This window comes from Xyrauchen texanus, chromosome 49 (assembly GCF_025860055.1).
Source record: "Xyrauchen texanus isolate HMW12.3.18 chromosome 49, RBS_HiC_50CHRs, whole genome shotgun sequence".
In the NCBI taxonomy this organism is placed as follows: Eukaryota; Metazoa; Chordata; class Actinopteri; order Cypriniformes; family Catostomidae; genus Xyrauchen; species Xyrauchen texanus.
Window position 1 is genome coordinate 22,801,539 of NC_068324.1, and position 27,218 is coordinate 22,828,756.

At 39.3% G+C, this 27,218-nt stretch overlaps 1 protein-coding gene across 1 annotated transcript in view; it reads right to left on the reverse strand.

Moving 5' to 3' along the window:
• Nucleotides 1-335: 335 nt before the first annotated feature.
• LOC127640314 (kinesin-like protein KIF15-A) overlaps nt 336-27,218 on the reverse strand; it is a 97,998-nt gene continuing 71,115 nt past the window's right edge. Inside the window, exons 28-35 of the mRNA XM_052122780.1 lie at nt 22,723-22,818; nt 22,479-22,643; nt 9,880-9,983; nt 8,816-8,879; nt 6,319-6,356; nt 1,958-2,090; nt 1,296-1,427; nt 336-861 (exon numbers count right to left, since the gene is read on the reverse strand). Of these exons, the coding sequence (XP_051978740.1) occupies nt 787-861; nt 1,296-1,427; nt 1,958-2,090; nt 6,319-6,356; nt 8,816-8,879; nt 9,880-9,983; nt 22,479-22,643; nt 22,723-22,818 (807 nt within the window). The 3' untranslated portion in view covers nt 336-786. The remainder of the gene's footprint in view (nt 862-1,295; nt 1,428-1,957; nt 2,091-6,318; nt 6,357-8,815; nt 8,880-9,879; nt 9,984-22,478; nt 22,644-22,722; nt 22,819-27,218) is intronic.

Below are 27,218 nucleotides of genomic sequence, written 5' to 3' on the forward strand. Positions count from 1 at the left end.
GGAATGAAAACAAGGAGGTGAAGGATAGATGTACAGTTTCTTCAATGGGCTGTAATGCAGTTTAAATAATTTTTGGATTGCTCAGAGGACAAAACACGAGACAACATGAGTTGTCAAAGATGGCACTACTGTGAATAAGGTCTATTCCCATCCCAATCATTCGCATCAAGAGATACACTGGTAACAATTCTCTGGGTATGTTTTAGGAGAGTTTGTCATAAAATTTGATCAAAGATCAAATTTGATCTTTAGGGAAGTAGGCTACACCTGGCCACAGCAGGACCGAAAAGTGTGAAGTATAGTATAAAAAAGATTTTTAATGGCATCTGATCTTTTTTGTTTTTATTTTATACTGTTGTATTTTCTTTATTACAACAATATTTAAGCATTTTGTTTTTCTGTGTGGCCTTATAAACATGCGTTCCAATGCTAGGGTACAATTTCTGGCTACATAGTCTGAAACCTGACATGAATAAGGCCTTGATATGTTAATAATAATAATAATACAAAATAAAAATAAAATTATTGTAATAAAAATGAAACATCTCATGCAGCTGTCTATTTAATATGCACACATTTATGAGATGGGTGGGGAGGGTAATAAAAATGCACTTCACATTAGTTTACTGACAGGTTGCTTTAATAAAAAATAAAAATGGAAATATAAAAAAAGAAAATAATTGCAATTCACAAATTGAGTACATAGAGCTACAGTTCATAAGAGAGATAAAAAAAAAAAAAATCTAATTTAAGGTCTAATTTAATTTCGTTTTTACATACAGCATGTCAGGGGTGAGGATGCTGCAGGCCTGTTGTTGGACTTTCTTCCATATGAAGACACTGTCTGAGCTTACCATTCTCCTGAAATCAGAAACCGGTTTAGTAACGTGTCCTACAACAGCAAACACACACAAGCACATTGAACAACCTTTTGAACCTGAAAAGTATCTGTTTGTTTAGCTGTGCAGTTACAGAACATTTCATTCCAATCCAGCATCATAATGCATTAAGACTAAGGCAATATATTGAATATTCATCAAATATTTGCAATGACTTGTGGCAACATAAAATTAAGTAACATTGTGAACATTACAATGATTTTAATGCAAATTTGTAGGCCACTGAATTTCCCAAGGAGCGTGCCATTAGATTAGTTTCTCGAAAGTCTTGCAACTAGCGAGATATTTATCTGGAATGTACAAAATGTGACATTTCTCTATTTATCTACAGAAAATCTTAGTTTTGGAGTATCTGAGTTGAATTACTGAGCTGTGACTGACTGTTCTTTGTCTGACCTCCTGTAATTTGGTGATCTCCTTCTTCAGTTTCACCAGGTACTCAATCTTTTGCTTGGGATTCTGATGACCCAACAGTTTTCCATTCTCCTCAGTCAGATGGTCCACCTGCTTCCTCAGAACTTCCACTTCCTGTTTGTCATCAGGCAAGTTACAAATTAAACAGTTAAAGAGAATGTTCACGGACCAATGTCAATTCTGTCATCATTTACTCACCCTCATGCTGCTCCAGATCATTCCGTGGAACACGCACACAGAAAATAAATAAATAAATATAAAAATTATTTGCTTACTGTCCTGACTACTTTTCTCCATACGAGGACATCTCATCTGATGTCGCAAGAACCAATGAGGTTTAATGCTATTGACATAGGTGCTATATTTAATATTCAGTACGAGAATGAATAACTTCAATTGAGTGGTTATAAGGCGTTTTAAACTCCTTTTGAACTTTTTTCATTAAATTGATCTGTGAACAAACACTGAAGACTTTTGATGTTCACCTTTTGTGTTCACAGAAGAAAGAAAGTCACATGTGTTTGGAGCAGAGAGTAACTAATAATGACAGAACTTAAATTGTTTGGGTGAACTATCCCTTTAAGTAGTAATGTCCAACTGTTCCCACATCACACAGTCACTCATTCAGTCTCCTGCTTGCTGACCTGCTGCAGTTTTTCCTGTTGATTCTCTTTCTGTTGCAGCTCTCTGAGCTCCAGACTGCAGCTCCTAAGTTCAGCGGTCAGTTCCTGCACACATGCCTGAGACTCGGCGAGAGTGACCTCATTACACTGCAGCCTAAAGCGCACACACACACACACACACACACACACACACACACACACACACACACACACACACACACACACACACAAATGAATAGAAATCACCCACTGTGATCTCTTGAAACCCTTTTCAACAGAAATGGTGTAATAAATAAGTAAAATGCAAAATAGAAGCATTTTCACAAGTGGAATTTTTAACCCCATTGTAATTTAACATATAATGTAATTCAATTGCAAGTCAGCTTGTGATGGCATAAAACATCTCAGTTACGTATGTAACATTGGTTCCCTGAGATGAAGGGAACACGCTATTGCATAATGGGAAATTCCTTTTCCGATGAGCTAGTCGAAACTCTTCTACCATAAAGCCAATTCTAAGATTGGCCATAGAGTTTCAGCCCCGTCCTTTTAGACGAAAAGCTGTCCAGTATGTAAGTGTGCGTAAAAACACAATTTCTCTGAATTTTCTCTGTAGTCCGGCAAGCTTATGCAATGTTTTGTTCCCTTCATCTCAGGGAACCAAGGTTACATACATAACCGAGACGTTCCCTTACGAGTACAGTTCACTCAACATTGCGTCATGCTGATGCATATGGGGAACAAGAGTCACATCACATCACACCACACTACAAAACATAACCCTCCTAGAGAGGGATACAAAAGCATAATGCTTGAAAGAACATGATGCCGCAGTCCTGTGGGACGGCGACCGACATGAGTAATTTGCAAGTTAATAACCCTCATGGTGAACCAGGAGGGGAGCACTTATATGGATATGTGAACTAGAGTTATCTAGTATGAAATAACTCCTTCACAAACCCAGTTGGGAAGGAAGTTTTATTTACAATGAAAGTGCTTGTGACTACAGGAAATTACATTATGTAATACAGCCTGAATAGTGGTTGTGTAAAATGACGGGAGCCCATACTTAAAACGGGGCACAAATTTATGTTTGGCTAACAAAATAGCAAGCACTCTAGACAGAGACGACTTGCGAAGAGAGAGAGAAGTAACATCTAGATTATAAAACCTTGCAAATGTGTTTTGAGTCCAACCTGCTACAAAACATATGTCTTGTAAGGACACACTATTCATCCTTGCCCATGAAGATGTCAAGCCTCTAGTTGAGTGCCCTTTATAATTGGGCAATTCGCACCCTTTGACTCAGTGAGAAAGTCTTTGCTTGGAGACGGACATTCCTTTTGTGCATCCTCCATAGCACACTAAGAGCTGGTCAGACAGTCTGAACTGGCGGGTGCATTCAATGTATGTGTGTGGTGCTCACACAGGGCATAACAAATGCAGTGACTGTTCCTCATACAAATTAAATGGAGGAGGGAAATAGGCTTGAAGGCGAACCACCTGAGCTCTGAAAGGCGTGGATAAAACCTTAGACACAAAGCCTTTTCTGGGTTTGATGGTGGCTTTTGAAAGTCCCGGAACAAATTTCAGACATGAGTTGTTGACTGACAGTGCTTGCAAATCACCGTCCAGTTTTACTAAGGCCAGAGCCAGCAGTAATGTGGTCTTAAGAGAAAGAACATGCAATTCAAGTGTCTACAGGCTTGAAGGGGGCCCTGCGAGCACTTTGACCAAAATTAGGTCCCAAGTCAGAACCGTAGACAGAGGGTGATATGATTCATTCATTATATGATACAATGCGCCGCTCACCATTGAGAAGTGGTTGTGCATAATCTATGGTAGAAAAGAGCTCTTTGAGCGTCTCGCACTTGTGCAAACGAGCACTGTACTCTTTATTTGATTGTGAGATACAGAAGCAACATTTTGAACAACAATACTCCTTTCCCAACAAACAGCAGTGGGGAAGAGGGGAACAGCATTGCACCTCTCCAATCAAGCTTTCTTCAGGACAGGTCCACAAGGAATGGCAAGCTCTGTATTAAACTTCATAAGGCTGTTAGGAGCACTTTTGCTGTGCTGGGGATTTTTTCCCATTGGCGCGGGACTCGTGCTGAGGCAGTTGCCTATGTTTGGGCCACAGCTTCCGCAGCTTTACCGGCAGAAAATGTTGGCTCCGCTGAGGCTGTAGGCATGGGGTTTTTATCCGGGCGCTGGCCCGAGACAGAGCAAGAGCGAGCTGGTTGTATGAAATACTGCTCAGTTTTGGCACAAAATGTCTCATAGCCGCTACCACCTCTACCACAGGGGGTAGTTGGGAATAACCTTTGCCTTCCCCGTGGTCCACTTTAGTGAGAAGTGTGGAATCGCTGTGCTGAGCTAAATAGGGTGCAAGGCAGGTTTTTATCAGTTCGTTATTAACCTCCAGGAAGAACGTGGCAGATCTGCAGGACATGGTCACTTGACAACGTACAGACTGCATGAACAACTCATCAAGGCAAAATTTTTCCAGTTCCTCTGGAGGAGACCACTCGAGACCAAGCTCTTTAACCACCAATGAAAGAACGTGAAGCATCTCCTTGTCAGTGGCTTGAGCACGCTCCTCGCCCTCGCTGGGGGAAGGGGCGGCGACATCCTTCATTGACCACTCGCCAGTGTCAGATGAAGTAAGAGACATTACATCATCCTCACAGTGAGGGCAGTCTGTCTCCATGTGTGGGAGAGGCCCAGACTGCGAACACAGCTCTCATGTTGATCTGATGGCGGGATGTGCCCCTCGCATAAGGAACATTTATGGAATGACACAAAAAAGATGTGAAAACGCAAGCGGCTCTTTGATTTTATATATATATATATATATATATATATATATACACACACACACATACACTCACCTAAAGGATTATTAGGAACACCTGTTCAATTTCTCATTAATGCAATTATCTAATCAACCAATCACATGGCAGTTGCTTCAATGCATTTAGGGGTGTGGTCCTGGTCAAGACAATCTCCTGAACTCCAAACTGAATGTCAGAATGGGAAAGAAAGGTGATTTAAGCAATTTTGAGCGTGGCATGGTTGTTGGTGCCAGACGGGCCGGTCTGAGTATTTCACAATCTGCTCAGTTACTGGGATTTTCACGCACAACCATTTCTAGGGTTTACAAAGAATGGTGTGAAAAGGGAAAAACATCCAGTATGCGGCAGTCCTGTGGGCGAAAATGCCTTGTTGATGCTAGAGGTCAGAGGAGAATGGGCCGACTGATTCAAGCTGATAGAAGAGCAACTTTGCCTGAAATAACCACTCGTTAGAACCGAGGTATGCAGCAAAGCATTTGTGATGCCACAACACGCACAACCTTGAGGCGGATGGGCTATAACAGCAGAAGACCCCACCGGGTACCACTCATCTCCACAACAAATAGGAAAAAGAGGCTACAATTTGCAAGAGCTCACCAAAATTGGACAGTTGAAGACTGGAAAAATGTTGCCTGGTCTGATGAGTCTCGATTTCTGTTGAGACATTCAGATGGTAGAGTCAGAATTTGGCGTAAACAGAATGAGAACATGGATCCATCATGCCTTGTTACCACTGTGCAGGCTGCTGGTGGTGGTGTAATGGTGTGGGGGATGTTTTCTTGGCACACTTTAGGCCCCTTAGTGCCAATTGGGCATCGTTTAAATGCCACGGCCTACCTGAGCATTGTTTCTGACCATGTCCATCCCTTTATGGCCACCATGTACCCATCCTCTGATGGCTACTTCCAGCAGGATAATGCACCATGTCACAAAGCTTGAATCATTTCAAATTGGTTTCTTGAACATGACAATGAGTTCACTGTACTAAAATGGCCCCCACAGTCACCAGATCTCAACCCAATAGAGCATCTTTGGGATGTGGTGGAACGGGAGCTTCGTGCCCTGGATGTGCATCCCACAAATCTCCAACAACTGCAAGATGCTATCCTATCAATATGGGCCAACATTTCTAAAGAATGCTTTCAGCACCTTGTTGAATCAATGCCACGTAGAATTAAGGCAGTTCTGAAGGCGAAAGGGGATCAAACACAGTATTAGAATGGTGTTCCTAATAATCCTTTAGGTGAGTGTATATATACATACATACATACATACACACACACACACACACTGGACAGCTTTGCGCATAAAAGGGCGGGGTTTTAACATCATTGCCAACCTTACAATTGCTGTTATTACCTAGGGTCGGAAAATACATTTCAAATATGCGTCAGCATGACACAATGTCAAGTGAACTGTAATCGAAAGGGAACAAAAATAAAATAAAAAAAAGAATCTGATTTTAATTTGATTCAGGTTTAGATGAATAATCTCTGCTCCCTGAATAATTATGAGCTCACTTACGCCATCTGAGAGTCAGTCAGCTGCATCATCAGTGAGCTCTGAGAGAAACAGAGAGAGAACAACTTAACAGGATCATTCAATACAAGAGGCTCGTATAACAGATGTGGACTAAAAAAACAGGCTGCAAAAGTGCATAGAACATTTCCTATTTGCTTTTTTCAAGATCATGACATACCATAAAGACAATTCATCTAACTGCAGCGGCGGTTTATTATACAAAAGGGGTAATACAAAAACATGAACAAAGGAAAACATCCACGATGGGAAAAAGGTAAACAAAAACACGGAAGGCACACAAGGAGTTAACAGGAACACGGACGGCAGACAAGAAGATAACAGAGGCGAAAACAACGACGGAAAACATGGGCATCAGGCATCTACATTAAACAAAGACTGACAGGGGAAAGGAGAAACAAACAGGGTTAAATACACAAACACAATGAAGACTAAACGAGACACAGGTGAGAACAATGAAGAGTGCCGGCAGTGAGAGAGGCCAGGAATTGTGGGAATTGTAGTTTATACACAGACAGTGAAACACGGGGCGGACAACAAGGAAATTGTTACATGGAATGTGACGTGCTGAGTGAAACAGAAAACACGGACCGGACCACAAGGAATGTGACATGGAATGTGAGAAGTGGCGTGTGAAACAGACAACACGGGGCAGACAACACAGGAATGTGACACCTGCAGTCAATTTCAGGGACTAAAAACAAGCTCAAAATAAGGGACTTGCCTAAACCAAAATAAGTAAAAATGAGCTATTATTTTCTTTGCCATGTGTGGGAATTATCAGCATACAAATCATAATAAGCAAAGTAAACAGTAGCCAGTATAAAGTAACATTTTCAATAAATGTATACTTAAAATTAAATATATCCCCCAAAATATGTAAATTATTTCAAAAATATACATCTGGCCATCTAATATCAACTAATAGCCAAAAGCCTAATTCTTTGGGCAAAAGATAGTGGTAATAGTGGTGAAAGACTTCGGTTTCATGAAAATCAAATCAATCAATTAATCAATCAATAAATACATAAAGATAAATTTTATGAAATTAAACTGTTATTATCTGGATACCAACATATAAAAATAATGTTTTCAAGTTTTATTCTTGTTTCTGGTCACATTCTGAGAAAAAATAAATAAATGTATTCGGTTTTCATTCCTTGGAATGTTTTCAGTCCCTAGTCAATTTGGGACAGACAAAGACACTTAATAATTAATCTTACCATTTCAATTAAAGGGATAGTTCACACAAAAATTTAAATTCATAATTTACTCATGGTCATGCAATCCCAAGATGTATATGTCTTTCTTCTGCAGAACACAAATAAAGATTTTAAGAAGAATATTCAGCTCTGTAGGTCCGTACAATGCAAGTGAATGGATGCCAACATTTTAAAGCTCCAAAAAAGCACATATAGCCATCATAAAAAAATAATTCATTAGATTCCAGGGGATTAATGTCTACTGAAGAGAAATGCTAGGTTTGTGTAAGAAATAGATAAATATTTTTAATTTTTTTTTTTTTTAAATCATGAGGGTCGAGATCAAGCACACGCGAGAACTAACATGTGAAATACGAAAACAAAACAAAAAGTGCAGTGTTGTTTACAATAGGAGCATAGAAAAGCATAAATAGAAGCCTCATGGTCTGGATTTGTCAACTGTGCAGCAATTAGCTGCTTTTGAGTGGAAACATTTACATTTACATTTATGCATTTGGCAGACGCTTTTATTCAAAGTGACTTACAGTGCAGTTATTACAGGGACAATCCCCCCCCCCCCGGAGCAACCTGGAGTTAAGTGCCTTACTCAAGGACACAATGGTGGTGGCTGTGGGGATCGAACCAGCGACTTTCTGATTACCAGTTTACCAGTTATGTGCAGTAGACCACTACACCACCACCATGCTTACGTCACACGAGAGGCATTTTGAACTCTACCCTTGTCAACATACAAACCTCGAGCTGGCCAGAAGTTTTAAATATTGATCTATTTCTTAAACACACCCAGCATTTCACTTCAGAAGACATCAGTTAGACCACTGGAATCATATGGATTATTTTTATGATGGCTATACTTTTTGGAGCTTCAAAAGTTAGGTACCCATTCAATTTTATGGACCTGTAGAGCTGAAACATACTTTTAAAATCTTCATTTGTGTTCTGCTAAAGAAAGACAGTCAAATGGGATGCATGAGGGTGAATAATTGATGAGAGAATTGTAAGTCTCTCTATAAATAAAAAAAAGGTAATCTCTTAATCTACTTAATTAACACATGACTTGTATTACACATATCTAACAAACATTGGCATTATGTTCATGCTGTATATCCAGAGTAGAACTCCCCAGCTGAGCCTGGTTTTCCCAAGGTTCTCACGCTTTTAGGTTAGAAAAAATACGAAACTGTGGATAAATATGGAAAAATCACATTCCTTGTTTAATGTTATTCATAAGAACTGATTTCTCAGATCCTTTAACTTACTTTTACATTCCTCTCCTCTTGTAGTTCTCTCAGCACAGAGACATGTATGGCCTCTGTAAGGTCTCTAAACAGACACAAGCACAGGAAGAGAGAAATTACAAATGAACATGTGGACAGAATGCACCATGTAACATTAACACTTAAAATAGGGCCCCTTATGTTGCCAGCTAAGCTTTAAGCAAGATCCATTTATATTAATAGTTACTATTTAAATTTATTTCGCTATGAATCATCCTCTATGTATTTACAGCTCTGTGTAATTAATACATTTATTTATTATCTCTGCGACACCATTCAAGTATACGTTTTGCATAAACATTCATGGGGCAAAAACAAAATTAAAAATCACAATACACTTGTCAACAATTGCTTTGTTTCGCATTGATAAGATGTGCATGTAATTTGCTGCCAGATAGGCTACAGATGCGCTGCTGACTGGGAAACACTCAAAATAGAGCTCTGTCAGCAGGTATTTCGTTAAGCAGCTGCTTTATCTAGGGACCAACAAAAACATAATTAATAATTCTGATGCCATTTGAGATGGAACGAAATCACAACAGTGTATTTAATGTTTTTTTACTTTCCTGAGTAAAACACTTTATTCCACTAACCATTAGTTTTAGCCTATTAAACAACACCTAAACATTTTAAAACTGTAGATTAAAATGGAAGATTACTTTATGCAAAGTTGGCAGACTCCCTTTGTCATTTATTTAGGTTTTCCATTTGAAAACATCAGACATTTTCAATTAATTTGGACTATTATTATTATTGATGTTGCTGCTGCTGCTGTTATTTTTAAAAACATGGTATGCTATTATAGTCGTATTATAAAAATGTCGCAATTTCTCTGTTGGGTCCCCTTAATAAATAAATAAATTAATGTGAGACTTTTCCTACTTGAGTGAAAGCTCAAGGATCACAGAAATAATGTAACTGCACACTGTTTAGGAAAAAGTATTTTTTTTTTTTGCCAGCAAAATCACTGCAAATAAATTGTGAATAGTCCATACATCGGCCGGCCCAGGAAGGACTAAATGTATGAATTAATTATGTTTTCTCACTGGTTCACATGGCTGCTCTGCTGGTGCTGATTCTGGATGGAGTAAAACTTGTCCAATAGCGTTTGAATCTCTATCCGCATTATCTCCTTTTCATTCAGCTGAGCCTAAAAACACACACACACACACACACACACACAAATGAAGAAAACAAAATCAAAACAAAAACAGTGCAAGTCATAAATATACTAATTGTGCACTATATTCAGTGTTCTGAAGCCATATGCATATTTGATGTAGCACTTTGGTCCCAAGACAAGTGAGAACCAAAGATATTTGCTGTTATTGACATCCAACCTGCACCATAATAACCAGCTGATTTGGCCACTGCCATTGGGAATCGATGATGATTTGATAAGGAATAACAACTAAAAGCTGAAGTATGACTTTTTTTTTTTTGTTAAAATAGGTTTATTGTAATTGTCATACTGCTATGTTGCTTGGAATTGCACTCAAGACTTTCACCCACTGTATATGGTTCAGTGACAATAAAGGGATCTTATTTGAAATATGTTCTCCTATTCCAGCTTAATATGCAGAGACAACATTTAGTAAGCCATTTAATGGTCAGAAAACTCCAGTAGTGTTGAAAGTACTTATACTTCAATACCAAGTAAAAATATAGCTGCAAGCAGCGATGACAGACCTAAGCACAACTGGTCCTTTCCCACCCCCCGTGGCTTTCTGAAAACGTAGCAAAATAGACATATGCATTTGGAATTATTCTAAACAATTTTGTTGCAATTAATATAAGAGGACTATTTTATGTTGTCAAAGCCATACTTCCTTCTGCCACGTGTTGGTGCTATGAATAGTCAAAAATAGTCATTCAATTCATGTGATTAGCCCCAAGACTAAACATACATTCAAATTTTTTATCTAAATCAAACATTGCACACAGAAGATATGCAACACTTCCTGTTTCCCATTTTTCGCAATTAATTTAATGCCTCACCACAGCAACACCGTTCCATATATGAAAATCTGTTCACAATTTAGCAACTTCAGTGTCTTGGCATAATGTTGTCTAAATGTGGTGAGTCTCATGAATCATCTAGGAGGAGTAGTATTAAAAAGTCCAGAGACTGCAGTACTCAAAAAATCCAAAATGGCCAACTTCCTGTTGGGTAGACCAAATGACTATATTTATGAATGTTGTCTGGATTGAAGATAACTATAAATGTACCAAATTTGGTGTGTGCCAAATTGCGGCCTCGAGGAACAAGCTGTATTTAAGTATTTCCTTATTTGTGATCTCAATCACCTGAAGCTGCTTGGAAAGTTTAGAGTGCATCTGGACTGTGAGCAGAGTAATTCTTAGTCAGGTGCGAACTGCAGTGCTGCTTTCGCGCATCATCATTACAGTTTAATGTAATCTCATGTTACTTTAATTGAGATCTAACGACTTCGACAATGATATTTTATGTCGACAATTATTTATTTTTGACGTTGTCGATCTTTTCAGCCCTATAATATAGCTGCAAGCAGCAATGACGGGCCCAAGCACCATGGGTCCATTTCCACTAAATGGCTTTTGGAAAACAATGCATGGACACAGCAACAACTCAGACCCTAATCATACAATGAGTAATAGATATATGCCACCATTCCAATTTGACTACAACTTCATGTAATTTAATCTATAGCCATGACAAGACTATTAAAGCTATCAAGCATCCCTTACAAATTTTACATCAGCAGTGTCTAAACAATTTAAGCAATTGGGGTAAATGTAAGAAAACTGTTTCCTGCTGCCAGTTGGTGGCACTATGACCATGACCCACAATAGCCATGTCCATGTGATTAGCCCCAAGAAAAAACATACAACTCAATTTTAATTAAAATCACACAATGCACGCAGAAGATATGAGACACTTCCTGTTTTCCTATTTTTGCCATTCATTTTGTGAATCGCCATGGCAACACCGTTTGATATTTAAAAATCTGTTTGCAATTTAGCATTTTCAATGTCTTGGCATAATGTTGTCTAAATGTGGTGACATATCTATCATATCTATCTAATTAAATTTTAAAAAAAATTGCTAAAATGTCATTTGACATTTTTTGCTAATAATTGAATAAAATTATTTATTGAAAAAATATGTAGATCTAAAGATTATATTGTAATTAAGTTATTTACCATTTTTGTTTATCCATAAACCAGCTTTAAATTAAATGATATGTAATTCATGGCATAAGGTGATAAGTAGATTTTAATGTAAGCACAGAAGTCATTTAGGTTTGTAATTTCGTTGCAATTCTGTTGTTGCATTTTTTTCTCTGTGCACTGTCAAAATAAATGAAGTACATTTACTTTGAGTCTGCAGTCATTATTCATATGCACAACTGTTTAAATAGCATCTAAATGAATGTATGGCAAATGAGGACATAAATTAGTTTAGAATACTGCATGTTCATCCATTATTATTCAAAGCATAATTTACCAAATGATTACCAACAAACATCTATTTGTCGTGGTTCCAGCATTTTTGCTGGCTCATACTGTTGTTTGTTTTTCTCTCCCTCGTGTCTCACAGGTGGAGCCGGCATGCGATCAGCATTTCCATGGGAACGGTGATCGATCTCGGGGAGATGCTGATCACAGCAAAGATTTGCTCACCTTTACCATCTGTTTATTTTATAATCGAATTATTCTTTATGCGTCATCTTGTTATTTGCCTGTTTATTGTTAACTGTCATGTTAACTGTGCTCTCTTGTGTAGTTGGAGTACGCTCGTGTTTCTGTCGGTTGCGCCTCTATAGAGATGCGGTTAGCTCCCTGCTTTCCGTCGACCTTGCCAGTTCTGTGCACAGTTCATGTGGAGGAGGATTCCTCGGTCTCTGCCCATGTCTCGGGGACTACATCATCTGGGCTATGCTTCGCAACACACCAGCTTCAACGGACTCTCTTTGGATTGTTCCTGACTTCAGCAAAGCACACACTTATCATACGAACACACCCTTTACTAGCCCATTGCGGCTCGCTGGATTTTAGCCTTCTGCAGCTGGCGCCAAGTGCGTCTTATCATGACATAGAGAGCTTTGTAAAGATAACTATTGAATTGTCATCTCTGCTTTTGTGTCATTTGTCCCCTCTGTAACACTATTGAACCACAACCTTGCCACAACTTCATCATGACGGACTGGCACCACTTCAAAGTTACATTGTGGCAACAAATACAGAAATGTTACTTTTATGGTTGTCACAACATAATCAGTTACAATGCCACAACTAAAGTTTGATCATCAAATGACGGTATAGATAGGAAATGGCCAAATAATTTGGCTAGCTGGAATTACAAAATGGCTGAATTTGCGGCTGCTTTTCTCAAACTTTGCAATGCAATTTTCATTTTTCAATGCAATGCAACTCACAAATAATCATATACCTATTTAATTGTGTTAATTACCTTTGAAATGCAATTACATGTAAATATTGACTGCATAATAACTGAATGCAGTTAGCAACCAAAAAATACAATAAAGAATTGCACACAAAAATAGCATACATTTAAGTGAAAGCTGTGGGTATTGAAATACCCTTAAATTAAATTTAAATTAAATTGTATCGTTAATATCTTCGGAACAATTTAACTTTTTGTCAGGTGGGTATGTAGATGATGTATATCAAATTACATGTCGTGCGGACTAAAAATTCAAGTCAAGTGGTTTTTATTGTCGTTTCAACCATATACAGTTAGTACAGTACACAGCAAAACGAGACAACGTTCCTCCAGGACCATGGTGCTACATAAAAACAACAAAGGACCAACACAGGACCACATGAGACAACACAACGAAATAAAATACCTATATAAAAAAACCCTACATATACCTATATAAAGTGCACGTGCAAACATGTGCAAAAAGTACAGGACAGTACAACAAATTTCTGACAATGAACAGGACAATAGACAGTGCAGCGCCGACCAGTACTCAGTAATGCAAAAAGATGACAGTTTCTAAAAATGTAAACATAACATACTATGAGATAATGTTCTATGCACATAGCAGTTATTGAGGTAGCAGACAGTTATAAAGTGACAGTAATTAAAGTGCAACTCAGGACACGTGTGTGTCAAACCAGTCTCTGAGTACTGAGGAGTCTGATGGCTTGGGGGAAGAAGCTGTTACACAGTCTGGCCGTGAGGGCCCGAATGCTTCGGTACCTCTTGCCAGACGGGAGTAGGGTAAAGAGTTTGTGAGAGGGGTGTGTGGGGTCGTCCACAATGCTGGTTGCTTTGCGGATACAGTGTTTTTTGTAAATGTCTTTGATGGAGGGAAGAGAGACACCAATGATCTTCTCAGCTGTCCTCACTATCCTCTGCAGGGCTTTGCGGTCCGAAACGGTGCAAGTCCCAAACCAGGCAGTGATGCAGCTGCTCAGGATGCTCTCAATAGTCCCTCTATAGAATGTAGTGAGGATGGGGGTTGGAAGATGTGCTTTCCTCAGCCTTCGAAGAAAGTAGAGGCTGCTGGGCTTTCTTGGTGATAGAGCTGGTGTTGAGGGACCAGGTGAGGTTCTCCGCCAAGTGAACACCAAGGAATTTGGTGCTTTTGACGATCTCCACAGAGGAGCCGTCGATGTTCAGCGGAGTGTGTTCACCTTGTGCTCTCCTAAAGTCAACAACCATCTCTTTTGTTTTGTCGACATTCAGGGACAGGTTGTTGGCTCTACACCAGTTCGTCAGCCGCTGCACCTCCTCTCTGTATGTTGACTCGTCGTTCTTGCTGATGAGACCCACCACGGTCGTGTCATCGGCTGAACTTGATGATGTGATTCGAGCTGTGCATTGCTGCACAGTCGTGAGTCAGCAGAGTGAACAGCAGTGGACTGAGCACACAGCCCTGGGGGCCCCAGTGCTCAGTGTGGTGGTGGTGGAGATGCTGTTCCCGATCCGGACTGACTGAGGTCTCCCAGTCAGGAAGTCCAGGATCCAGTTGCAGAGGGAGGTGTCCAGGCCCAGCAGGTTCAGCTTTCCAATCAGGTGCTGGGGAATGATTGTGTTGAATGCTGAGCTGAAATCTATGAACAGCATTCGAACGTATGAGTCCTTATTGTCTAGGTGGGTGAGGGCCAGATGGAGGGTTGTGGTGATGGCATCGTCTGTTGAACGGTTTGAACGATCACGCAAACTGCAGTGGGTCTAGTGAGGGGGCAGCTGGGTCTTAATCTGCCTCATGACGAGCCTCTCGAAGCACTTCATGATGATGGGTGTAAGTGCGACGGGACGGTAGTCGTTGAGGCAGGACACTGAAGACTTCTTTGGCATGGGGATGATGGTGGTGGCCTTGAAGCACATTGGAACGACGGCGCTGCTCAGAGAGATGTTGAAGATGTCGGTAAGAACATCTGCTAGCTGGTCTGCACATCCTCTGAGCACTCTGCCAGGAATGTTGTCTGGTCCAGCAGCCTTCCGTGGGTTGACTCTACGTAGAGTTTTCCTCACATCTGCCGTGGTAAGACAGAGCACCTGGTCGTTGGGAGGAGGGGTGGACTTCCTCGCCATCACGTCGTTCTGCACTTCAAACCGAGCGTAGAAGTCGTTCAGCGCATCTGGAAGGGAGGCATCTTTGTCACAGGCAACTGATGTTGTCCTGTAGTTGGTGATGGCCTGGATGCCCTGCCACATGCGCCGCGTGTCACCGCTGTCCTGGAAGTGACTGTGGATTCTCTGGGCCTGCGCGCTTTGCCTCTCTGATTGCCCGTGACAGTTTGGCCCTAGCTGTTCTTAGGGCTGCCTTATCGCCTGCTCTGAAGGCGGAGTCTCGGACCTCAGCAGCGTACGCACCTCCGCAGTCATCCACGGCTTCTGGTTGGAGCGTGTGGTGATGGTCTTGGAGAAAGTGACATCATCAATGCACTTGCTGATGTAGCTGGTCACTGATGCTGTGTATTCCTCCAAGTTGGTAGAATCGCCATATGTTGCAGCCTCCCTGAACATGTGCCAGTCAGTACACTCAAAACAGTCCTGAAGAGCAGAGATGGCTCCTGCTGGCCAGGTTTTCACCTGCTTCTGAAGCGGTTTTGTGTGTCTGACGAGCGGTCTGTATGCTGGAATTAACATAACAGAGATGTGGTCTGAGTAGCCGAGGTGGGGGCGGGGCTCCGCCCGTGCACGCCTGGGATGTTTGTGTAAACAAGATCAAGCGTGTTCAGCCCCTCTCGTTGCAAAGTCCACATACTGATGGAATTTAGGGAGCACTGTCTTGAGATTTGCATGGTTGAAATCTCCGGCGACAATAAGCAGTCCGTCGGGGTGAGCGTTCTGCAGTTCGCTCATAGCCCCATACAGTTCACAGAGCGCTTCCTTAGCGTTAGCGCTGGGGGGAATGTAAACTCCGGTTATGCAAACAGTGGCGAATTCCCGTGGTAGATAAAAAAGTCTGCATCTAACAGTCACAAGCTCCAACAGCGATGAACAGTAACTAGAGTCTAGCATAGAGTTCTTGCACCATTCCGTGTTGATGTAAACACACAAGCCGCCACCGCGAGTCTTACCGCAGAGAGCTGTATTTCTGTCGGCACGAAACGAGGCGAGCCCGTCTAGCTGAATGGCGGCATCCGGAACTCTGTCGCTGAGCCACGTCTCCATGAAAACAAAGACGCAGCAGTCTCTAAACTCACGCTGCGTAGCCTGCTGGAGTCGGATATAGTCCAGTTTATTGTCCAGGGAGCAAACATTTGAGAGCAGGATAGAAGGAGAGCCGGCCGGCTAGGGTTTGTTTTAGCCTAGCATGGACCCCGCCCTCTTTCCGGCTTCCGCTTCTCGCACCGCTTCACGACGTCCTCTCCTCTGGCCACCGGCATCAGGCGACGCCGAGGGCTGGAGGCCTGGTCTCCGCAGCAAGCCGAGTACGCGTAGCGCCTCCTGCAGGTCATCATGCAGCTTGGTTTTTGCATGAGTCTTATATTTCAGTAGTGTCTGGCGATGGTAGACACGAACACCGGTTGCTCCGATGTCCATGTGTTGCATAAGTCGGGCTTTTTTAACAAAAATAGCACCATTGTGGATCCGGAGTGGCCGCTGCGTGCTACTGCGCCGCCATCTTACTGACCAGAAGGTCTAGGATGAGTTAAAAAAAGTTGGTTTTACTTACCAGAACAGTCTAGGATGAGTTAAAAAAAGTTGGTTTTTCAAAACATTTACAATGGTGTAAAAAATTATACATTGAAATGAAATCAGAGATATACATTTTGTAGGGCTTGACTCAAGGAATCATAGGACAAAGAATGATTCTAGCCCTCACGGATGCAGAGCTATGAGCCAAAACGTAAAAGTGTTTATTATAGTGCCACCTAGGGTCAGATGGGTGTGCGTTTGTGCGCCTGATACAATGTACAAATACAATAGGGTTCCTGAACCTTCGGTGCTTAGCCCCCTAATAAACATTAGAAGAACAATAGGACCTCCACACTTTCAGTGATTGGGCCCTAATAAAATAAAAGCGATGAAACGATACCAGTGTTTCTACAGTCCCGGTAGTACCGAGCACCCACTCAATCCAATACCCGCACACTGTCTGACTGACACATGACTGCTTTCAAATGCTCACAGGCTTATTTGAGCATGTGCTTCATTACTCCTTTGAAAATTAAATGCACAATTAATCAAACTAAAATCATGATATGTTCAAGTGTGCTTATTAAACTGTGAAAGGCTGCAATCTTAGTCTGCATTCAATGTGCATGATTTAAATCGGTGTATGAAGCCGATCGCTCATACACTGGAAACTTCACAAACATTAAGAATAATCTGCATTGTCTGAGATGACAGAGCAGAGAACTAATCCACTGTGAAGCACTAATTACACATAGACTATATATTTCTATAATTAAAATCACAGCATTTGCACTTCAACGCTCACACTGGGACATGTAGCAAAATATTTATCCATCAGAAGCAGTGAAGCTTCTGTCAAAACAAAAGCTAGATGCCTGAAACTGACGAAATTGCAGCAAAAACATATGACAACTGTATAGTAAAATGTAATATTTAATATAGTAATAATAATAAATAATGATGAATTAATATTAATAATAATATAATTACAATAAGCAATATATCACAAACAAGTGATTCTGTACTGAATTAAAATTTGGGGTGCATGGTGAGTTGTGCGTGGATGCCACAGAAAATAGCATGAGCCTCCATTCGCGCTACATCTCAGCGGTAACATGCTCAACAATCCACGTGATAAAATGCGCAGATTGACGTCTCAGATGCGGATTGAATCACTACGCCACCACGAGGACTTAAGAGCGTATTGGGAACGGGTCATTCCAAATTGGAGAGAAAAAAAGAAATCATTTGATTAAACACTATTTTGATGATTTAATTAAATGAAACTTTAAAACATGGAATTCTGGAAAAATTATAAAAAAGGAAAAAAAGGATTTGGGAAAAAAATACAACAGATTTCAGTAGGCCCTTAACACTTAAGCAATGCATGCTTAATTGAGAAACACTTAAAGGAAACATGCACATCTTTTCATTTATTATTTAGGTCAAGGTCAATTTACAACTTACACTCTATTTAAATAGAAATGTAACTTTAAATAGGACAAAGGAGTGTTTTCAAAAGAACATTACCATATGAGGAAATGTTTTTCTGTGGCATCAAAACTGATATCGAGATCCGTGAAATGTTACTGGTATCGACTACTGAAATGTTGGTATCGTGACAACACTGATCTACAGCAGACAGGGGTTTATTTTGAAATGTTTATTTTTGAACTTCTGTTCAGTGGAGCCAGTAGTTCAGATATCGCTTGCTTCAGTTTTAAATGTCTGTGAATGTCTCCAGAAGATAGGAAATAGTGCACTAGTCATGCCAACTACTTTTACAGTGGTTTGGTGTGTGTGTGTGTGTGTGTGTGTGTGTGTGTGTGTGTGTGTGTGTGTATATATTAGGGATGACACAATTCTCAATAAAATTTGATTCAAAATCGGTTTTACATTTAAATAATTTCCGTGCGATTTATTTCTATCTGAATTGGCTCCGTTTGCGTTTGCCCATGAGTCTACGAGCTGAGTTGAGGAAACGCCTCCCCGCAAGAGTACATATCCAATAACTATGCACTAAAGTTAGGGGGCGCTTAACCATGCTTGAATTGATGGTGTCACATTTCACACTTTAACATGGCGAGTGAAGTGCGGCAGCAGTACGAGGAAGCATCACCGTCTTTCAAATCTGTGGTGTGGGGACATTTCGGTTTTGCCTTTGAGTATAATGCAGAGGAAGAAAAAATGGTAAACAAAAAAATTACTGTGTGCTAGCATTGTTTTACACGTGTCACCTACTCAAATAGAAACAGTTTCAACATGACTGCACATCTGCGGCGCCATCACCCAGCGATATCACTGTCTCAAAGCAGGATAGCAGAGCAGGTAATACAGTCTTCCAAAAAGCAACAGTCCCTCGCTGATTCCTTCCAGCATACATACATATGTTTACTTGAAATGGTCAATTTGTTTACATGTATGTTTATTTAATTTTTTTTGGAATGTGTTCCCCAGTTTGTATATGTGCTACCAGCAGCTGTGAGCTGCCAGTTAATTTTTATATATATTTATATTATACAATACACTAGGAATGTGTACATGTGGATTTTTTTTTTGTGCTTTTAAGTAAAATAAAGAAAGAGTATTGCAATAAAAAAATTGTATAAAAAAATAACTGTTCCTGTTGCCTAAGCATATAATAACAAAAACCACTCTGATGTGCCAAGCCATCAGAACTGAAACGAAAACTGCGGTTTGTATTGAACTGTGGACTAACTGTATTGTTGCATCCCTAATATATACAGTGAGGAAAATAAGTATTTGAACACCCTGCTATTTTGCAAGTTCTCCCACTTGGAAATCATGGAGGGGTCTGAAATTGTCATCGTAGGTGCATGTCCACTGTGAGAGACATAATCTAAAAAAAAAAAATCCAGAAATCACAATATATGATTTTTTAACTATTTATTTGTATGATACAGCTGCAAATAAGTATTTGAACACCTGAGAAAATCAATGTTAATATTTGGTACAGTAGCCTTTGTTTGCAATTACAGAGGTCAAACGTTTCCTGTAGTTTTTCACCAGGTTTGCACACACTGCAGGAGGGATTTTGGCCCACTCCTCCACACAGATCTTCTCTAGATCAGTCAGGTTTCTGGGCTGTCGCTGAGAAACACGGAGTTTGAGCTCCCTCCAAAGATTCTCTATTGGGTTTAGGTCTGGAGACTGGCTAGGCCACGCCAGAACCTTGATATGCTTCTTACAGAGCCACTCCTTGGTTATCCTGGCTGTGTGCTTCGGGTCATTGTCATGTTGGAAGACCCAGCCTCGACCCATCTACAATGCTCTAACTGAGGGAAGGAGGTTGTTCCCCAAAATCTCGCAATACATGGCCCCGGTCATCCTCTCCTTAATACAGTGCAGTCAGCCCTGTCCCATGTGCAGAAAAACACCCCCAAAGCATGATGCTCCCACCCCCATGCTTCACAGTAGGGATGGTGTTCTTGGGATGGTACTCATCATTCTTCTTCCTCCAAACACGGTTAGTGGAATTATGACCAAAAAGTTCTATTTTTGTCTCATCTGACCACATGACTTTCTCCCATGACTCCTCTGGATCATCCAAATGGTCATTGGCAAACTTAAGACGGGCCTTGACATGTGCTGGTTTAAGCAGGGGAACCTTCCGTGCCATGCATGATTTCAAACCATGACGTCTTAGTGTATTACCAACAGTAACCTTGGAAACGGTGGTCCCAGCTCTTTTCAGGTCATTGACCAGCTCCTCCCGTGTAGTTCTGGGCTGATTTATCACCTTTCTTAGGATCATTGAGACCCCACGAGGTGAGATCTTGCATGGAGCCCCAGTCCGAGGGAGATTGACAGTCATGTTTAGCTTCTTCCATTTTCTAATGATTGCTCCAACAGTGGACCTTTTTTCACCAAGCTGCTTGGCAATTTCCCGTAGCCCTTTCCAGCCTTGTGGAGGTGTACAATTTTGTCTCTAGTGTCTTTGGACAGCTCTTTGGTCTTGGCCATGTTAGTAGTTGGATTCTTACTGATTGTATGGGGTGGACAGGTGTCTTTATGCAGCTAACGACCTCAAACAGGTGCATCTAATTTAGGATAATAAATGGAGTGGAGGTGGACATTTTAAAGGCAGACTAACAGGTCTTTGAGGGTCAGAATTCTAGCTGATAGACAGGTGTTCAAATACTTATTTGCAGCTGTATCATACAAATAAACAGTTAAAAAATCATATATTGTGATTTCTGGATTTTTTTTTTTAGATTATGTCTCTCACAGTGGACATGCACCTACGATGACAATTTCAGACCCCTCCATGATTTCCAAGTGGGAGAACTTGCAAAATAGCAGGGTGTTCAAATACTTATTTTCCTCACTGTATATATATTATTCTTTTTTTGGAGATTGACAGCTTTTGCCGAGTTTAGACTACACGATTTTAGGCCTGATATTCACTCACTGACAAAAGCCTGAAATCAAAAGCAAATCAGAGCTCGCTCCCACAAGCAACGAACGCAACGTATGAATTATCAAAGAAACAATCTGAGAGAAGCACCGATGCGTCGCTGATGTCATTGAGATATCTTGTATGTTAAATATCTGGATCAGTCAGCAATTCTAAATCGTGCAATGTGAAATGTGTTTTGACTGAATACAACTGCAGCGTTGACCTACAGCCAATGAGAGAACAAGAAACGGGGCACGGGAAGTTTCAGTGGGAGAAGTCCTGATGTACCTGCAACAGAACATCAACTAGGAAGTCTCACTGGACCGAAGAAATGGAGGAAAGATTCGTGGAATATTGGCAGGAGTTGATGTTTCCTCTGAACTGTAGCACAACCGGGTGGAGAAAGAGAAGAGTTGGAGAGAAATTGCCAATTCTCTTGGACAGTCAGGTAAACAAATAGGTAGATTTTTCAGTAGGAGATACTTTTTCATATTGTAACCAATAAAATATCTGATTAAAAACATACACATCATATTCTGAAATGCACAACATCATGCATTTGTTTTTGTATCTTTTATCACTTCTCACGTGTACTCTGGTGTGAAATGTAATATGGAGTCCAGGCAGAGTCTTCGAGGATTCGTCAATAGTGAAATGTTTCATTTGAAAATGCTACGACTTCCATGACAAGACAGACAGTTGTGTAATATGAACGGTACCACAATCTAACATCTTTGAAGGTCGTGTAGTGTTAAAAATCACTATTCACTTTCATCATCTGCAATGGAAATTATTTTTAATTTATTGTGTGTCCCACAGAGGAAAAGTCATATGGGTTTGGAGCGACATTAGGGTGAGTAAAAAATGACAATTTAGTAAAGGTGCTTTGAAACAATATGTGTTGTGAAAAGCGCTATACTAAAAATATGATTTGACCTATCCCTTTAAATGTAAATATTCTCTAATTTCAAAGGTCCTTAAACAGGCTTAATTTTCTTTAAGCAGGTATAATGTCTTCTTTTGATTTTGGGCTAAAATATAACACTGATATGTTCTTGGCAGGTTTCATGACATTCACCGATATATTTGCTTTACAGGAAGTGTTAACAGTGCGTCACCTTTAATCTGTCGATCTCTTGGTTTTTGGCCATGCGTTCGGCATTCAGTTCCTCCAGCAGAACTTCCATGGTGATCATAGAGGAGCGTCGGCTCTCCAGCTCTCTCTCCTGACATTCCAGTACCTGAGACAGACTCGAGCTGAAGCCACACGGGGTTAGAGCCATCTGAACACACACACGGAAAACAAAGAGTCTGAACAATGCTTTGACTTCAAGTGTACACAATGTGTGAATAAACACACACCTGTATTTTCCCGCTGGGTGTGCCAGAGGCGTCTGAAGGTTGATTGACAGATTCTCTCACTTTCAGAAGGTTAATCTGCTCGGTCAGCTGTGTCACCTGTGAACAGACCGGTATATGCACACAAAAATGATCTGGTAAAGGTATTTTAATGTATTTATTTTTTGCATATTGCTAGTCACAGGGTTTCCTCACATTTTGATCAATGAGATACATTTAGCGTTTCCTTCAACTTTTGGCATTTTCATATCCCAGGGGTTGATTTTAATTCAAATTAAAACGGTTTAATTGAAACAGATTGCAACTTTTTGTTAAGAAAAGTTTTCAGATTTGACTGATTTAGCCTTGTCGCAGACCCAGACTTGAAAATTAAACGATGTAAATAAATTTTTAACATACACATTATTACAAACCATGACCGTCAAATCAAAGAGTAAAATAAACAGAAATAATTTTTCACACAACAAATATCAATATGTTTTATATATTTTTTGTATTTTTATTATTATTATCATTACAACTGTCCCACAGTTATGGCATCATTTCCACCACACCAAAGAATTTTGCCCCTAGTAAAGTTTTATTTATTTTATTATACAGCAGTAACAGAAATACTCAAATCGGCCCATCTGGCACCAACAATCATCCATGTGATTATTTAATCAGCCAAGCGTGTGGCAGCAGTGCAAGTACATAAAATCATGCATATACGGGTCAGGAGCTTCAGTTAATTTTCACATAAACCATCAGAATGGGGAAAATTAGACCAGTGCAGGGTTCCCCTATTAGTTTTCACCAAGGGCCAAATTCTGTCAATAATACAAAGCCAAGGGCCACCGGCCTCATTGTTATGACAGTATTTGTGCTTCAGCTATTATTATTATTATTACTATTGTTTTTATTATTAAAAAAATTCTGCATAAATATTCCGATTTATTCATTAGCTATTTTTCCCTGTTTTAGGGTTGCATCGGTATGAGATTTTCACGGTATGATAACCGTCTCAGAAAATATCACAGTTTCATACGGTATTACAGAATTTCTATTATCAGTGAAAACAGAAGGGTTATTTATTTATTTTTGAGCAAACACTTTATTATAATTGAAACTTGAAACCATTTATTTTATTGAAGTATGTGTAAAAAAAGTCTCCCTTTTGAAAGAAAATAAATAAATAGAAAAACTAAGAAAGCTAACAGAACTATAATAAACAGAATTATAAAATAGAGTATGTAACTATAACATGTTGTAACTAAAGCATGTTAGTTTACATGTTAGCATAACATGTTAAATGAAATACTAAATGAAAAATAACATCAGCTGTGTGAGCTTTTGAAGTAATGTACTATAATTATTAACAGTTAATGTTGGTGCACGACAGTGAGGCCAGACTGCTCTTGTCTGTCCCTTTATCTCAGTGGTTCTCAACTGGTTTTGCTTCAGGACAAATTTTACATTGGACATCAAGTGTCGACCTGCCATAGATTAAACATAACCTGTATTTAATGTAACCTGGTTTGCATTTCCTTTTATGTTGCATAGATTTGTCCATGGTTTTCCAGTACAAGGACATGCATCAAGTGACATTATTTTTGTTGTTGATGTCAACCCAGAGCCTTAACTGCTGAGCCACCACTGCCCAATAAATAAATGAATAAATACACATCAACTAAAACCTCAGTAAACACAGTCAACATAAGTTTAGTTTAATACAAATTTGAGTGATTAAAAAAAAAATATATATATATATATATATATATATATATATATATATATATATATATATATATATATATATATATATATATATATATATATATATCATTTTTAAATAAAAAATAACTTATTCTCTTCACAAATGTCATGTAAACAATAATCAACCCCCAAAGTCAATCAATTGTGGAGCATCATTTACTCTTAATAACATCAAATAAATATTTCAGGCTAGTAATCTCAGGCTTCGGACACCTCTCTTTTAGAATTTTAACACATTTCTCATAAGAAAAAGCTGAGCTCATTGACAATCTTTGGTTTCTGTGCTGCCACTGCTCCCTTCAAATCCCAACAAAGTTTTCAATTGATTTTAATGATGGACTGAAAGGGCCATTTAGGGCTGGGATGATTCGTCGACATAATCGACGTCATTCATTACAGAAATACGTCGATTTGCATAACGTGTCGCAATGGAATAATTAAAATGCATCACCCGGTTTAAGCATGGATTCCCCGAAGAACAAACAGCAGCTAAAAAAAAATTGCCCATGGTGTTCTAAAGCGTGGGAGTATTTTAGCCAGAGACCCAACGATGTGGTGCTGTTTGCAAATTGGAAATGGCTTATCACAAACGTACAACCGCCTTGTCCAGGACAGCAGCACCGTAAGTCCTGTTTACTTTTTGTCACCACCCAAACATGATATAATATTACAACACGTGTTTCTGTTAGTAGTAGTCACTTAAAATATATTTTCTAAATGTTTCCTCATCGCCCCCATGTTAAAAGTAATTTCTGCACTGCTGCTAAAGTAACTTTACACCATGCGTCATCTAATTTTGTTATTTGGCCGTTTTATATTTTCTGTTTACCGGTCTACATTGCAAGTACATTTTGCACTATGCGACCAAAAACGTCTGTTATTAGCCACTGGCAAGTACATTTTAACATTTCACTCGCCAGTGAGCGCGGAGGAAAAAGCACTTGTGTCTCATTCACTTGAACTCCAAACATCTCAGAGACGTCACAAGAACAGCTCTCTTGAGAGTGTGTGAAGATGAACCACTTCAAGCGCTCTGACAAGCACGCAGTCTACTGAGGCGTACGCAAACCTCCTGCGAAAATATAAACAAGATATAAACGGATTCGATTTGTGAACGCAAAGCGCTCCAGTTTTACTTTATGGCCATGTAATGTCAAATATCCGTGGTCATTGTGGGTTTATTCACGCAGTGTTATAACATGCAGTGAAACAGAGGAAAGGTCCTGCTATATTTCTGTGGAGATTATCAAATGCAAGAAACAGAATCTCAAAGTCTTCCTTCATGAGAAATAAGGGCTTGTTAGTTAACCAGAGAGCCTTAAAATAATGTGTGAAAGTGAAGAATTTAAGGCAGAAACATTTTACTTTTGTATAATATAATATAATATCTACACAAGTTAGCTGGGTTACAAAAGAAGCAAAAGAAACAAAACATTGAAAGTCCAATGGATCAAGAGTAAATCAGACAAATAAGAGAGATATATTTGAGTTTAGACATATTTTGATAATTAAAATATAATTGTAATTATTTTATAATTTTATTTGACTGTCAAAGGCGACTGTTGTAGCCTGAAAAGGAAATCATATACCCTTATTTTATTATATGACCCAAGCTAAATTTGTATAAATGAAGCACACATAGTGAGTTTTTATGGTAATTAATCATCATATTCGTGAAACACCTAAAACAGACAATGAATCATCATAGTCCTAAAACTTTGATTAGTCATAATCAAAATTATTTGTTTGACAATTAAATGTCAACCAAATTTCACAATCGTGACCCCTAATTTTCATTATTAGGTTCCTACCTTGTGAATTGTTTTGTTACAAATGTTTCTTTTACAAAATTGTTTTGTTATTCCTGTTAGAAAAACATTTAAGTGAACTAATTTTACTGTAAAATAATTTTATGTTGGACTGCTATACTCGAGGTTGCACAATGTTTTGATATTCCTCCTGAAAGTGACTTAAATTTTACATTTTTGTTTCATTTATTTTGTAGATTACATTTTCCTTTTACTCGAATTGATGTTTTACTCTAAGTTCTTACTTAAAATCACTCCAAAATAAAATTTAAGTAATCTACATTTAGCAATCCAACAACAAAATAAATGAAACAAATGTAAAATTCAAGTCACCTTCAGGAGGAATATCAAAACACTGTGCAACCTCGAGTTTAGCAGTCCAACATAAAATCTCTCCAAAATAAAATGAATGTTGGACTGTAAAATGGAGCTTACCAGTTAAAACAGGGCTATTTTTGTTGCAGAATAATGCCCTGCAGTGCACAATTTGTGTTTAAGAGAAGATTTTTATTATTAAAATATTGAAATATTAATGAGACAAGTTTTTTATATTTATTTTGGGTTAATTAATTGTTATATTAATCAAGAAATAATACAAAAAAATATTTAGAAAAATCTGCAAATTAGTCATCATCATTAAGATTAATCGATAAAAAAAAATAGTTGTTAGGTGCAGCCCTAGGGCCATTCAAGAACATTCCACGACCCATCGCTAAATCAGATTTTGGACAACTTGGATGTATCCTTGGTGTTATTATCTTGCTGGAAAATCCATTAAAAAAATCCAAAAATGTATTGCGTCAGTCACATTGTCAGGATAGCACTTTCCTGCAGCCGCAAAACACCCCCATAAAAGGACTGACCCACCTCCATGCTTGACTGTGGGTGGATGATGTCGTTCTTGCCTTTATTACTCCAGACGTAATGTTGACCAAT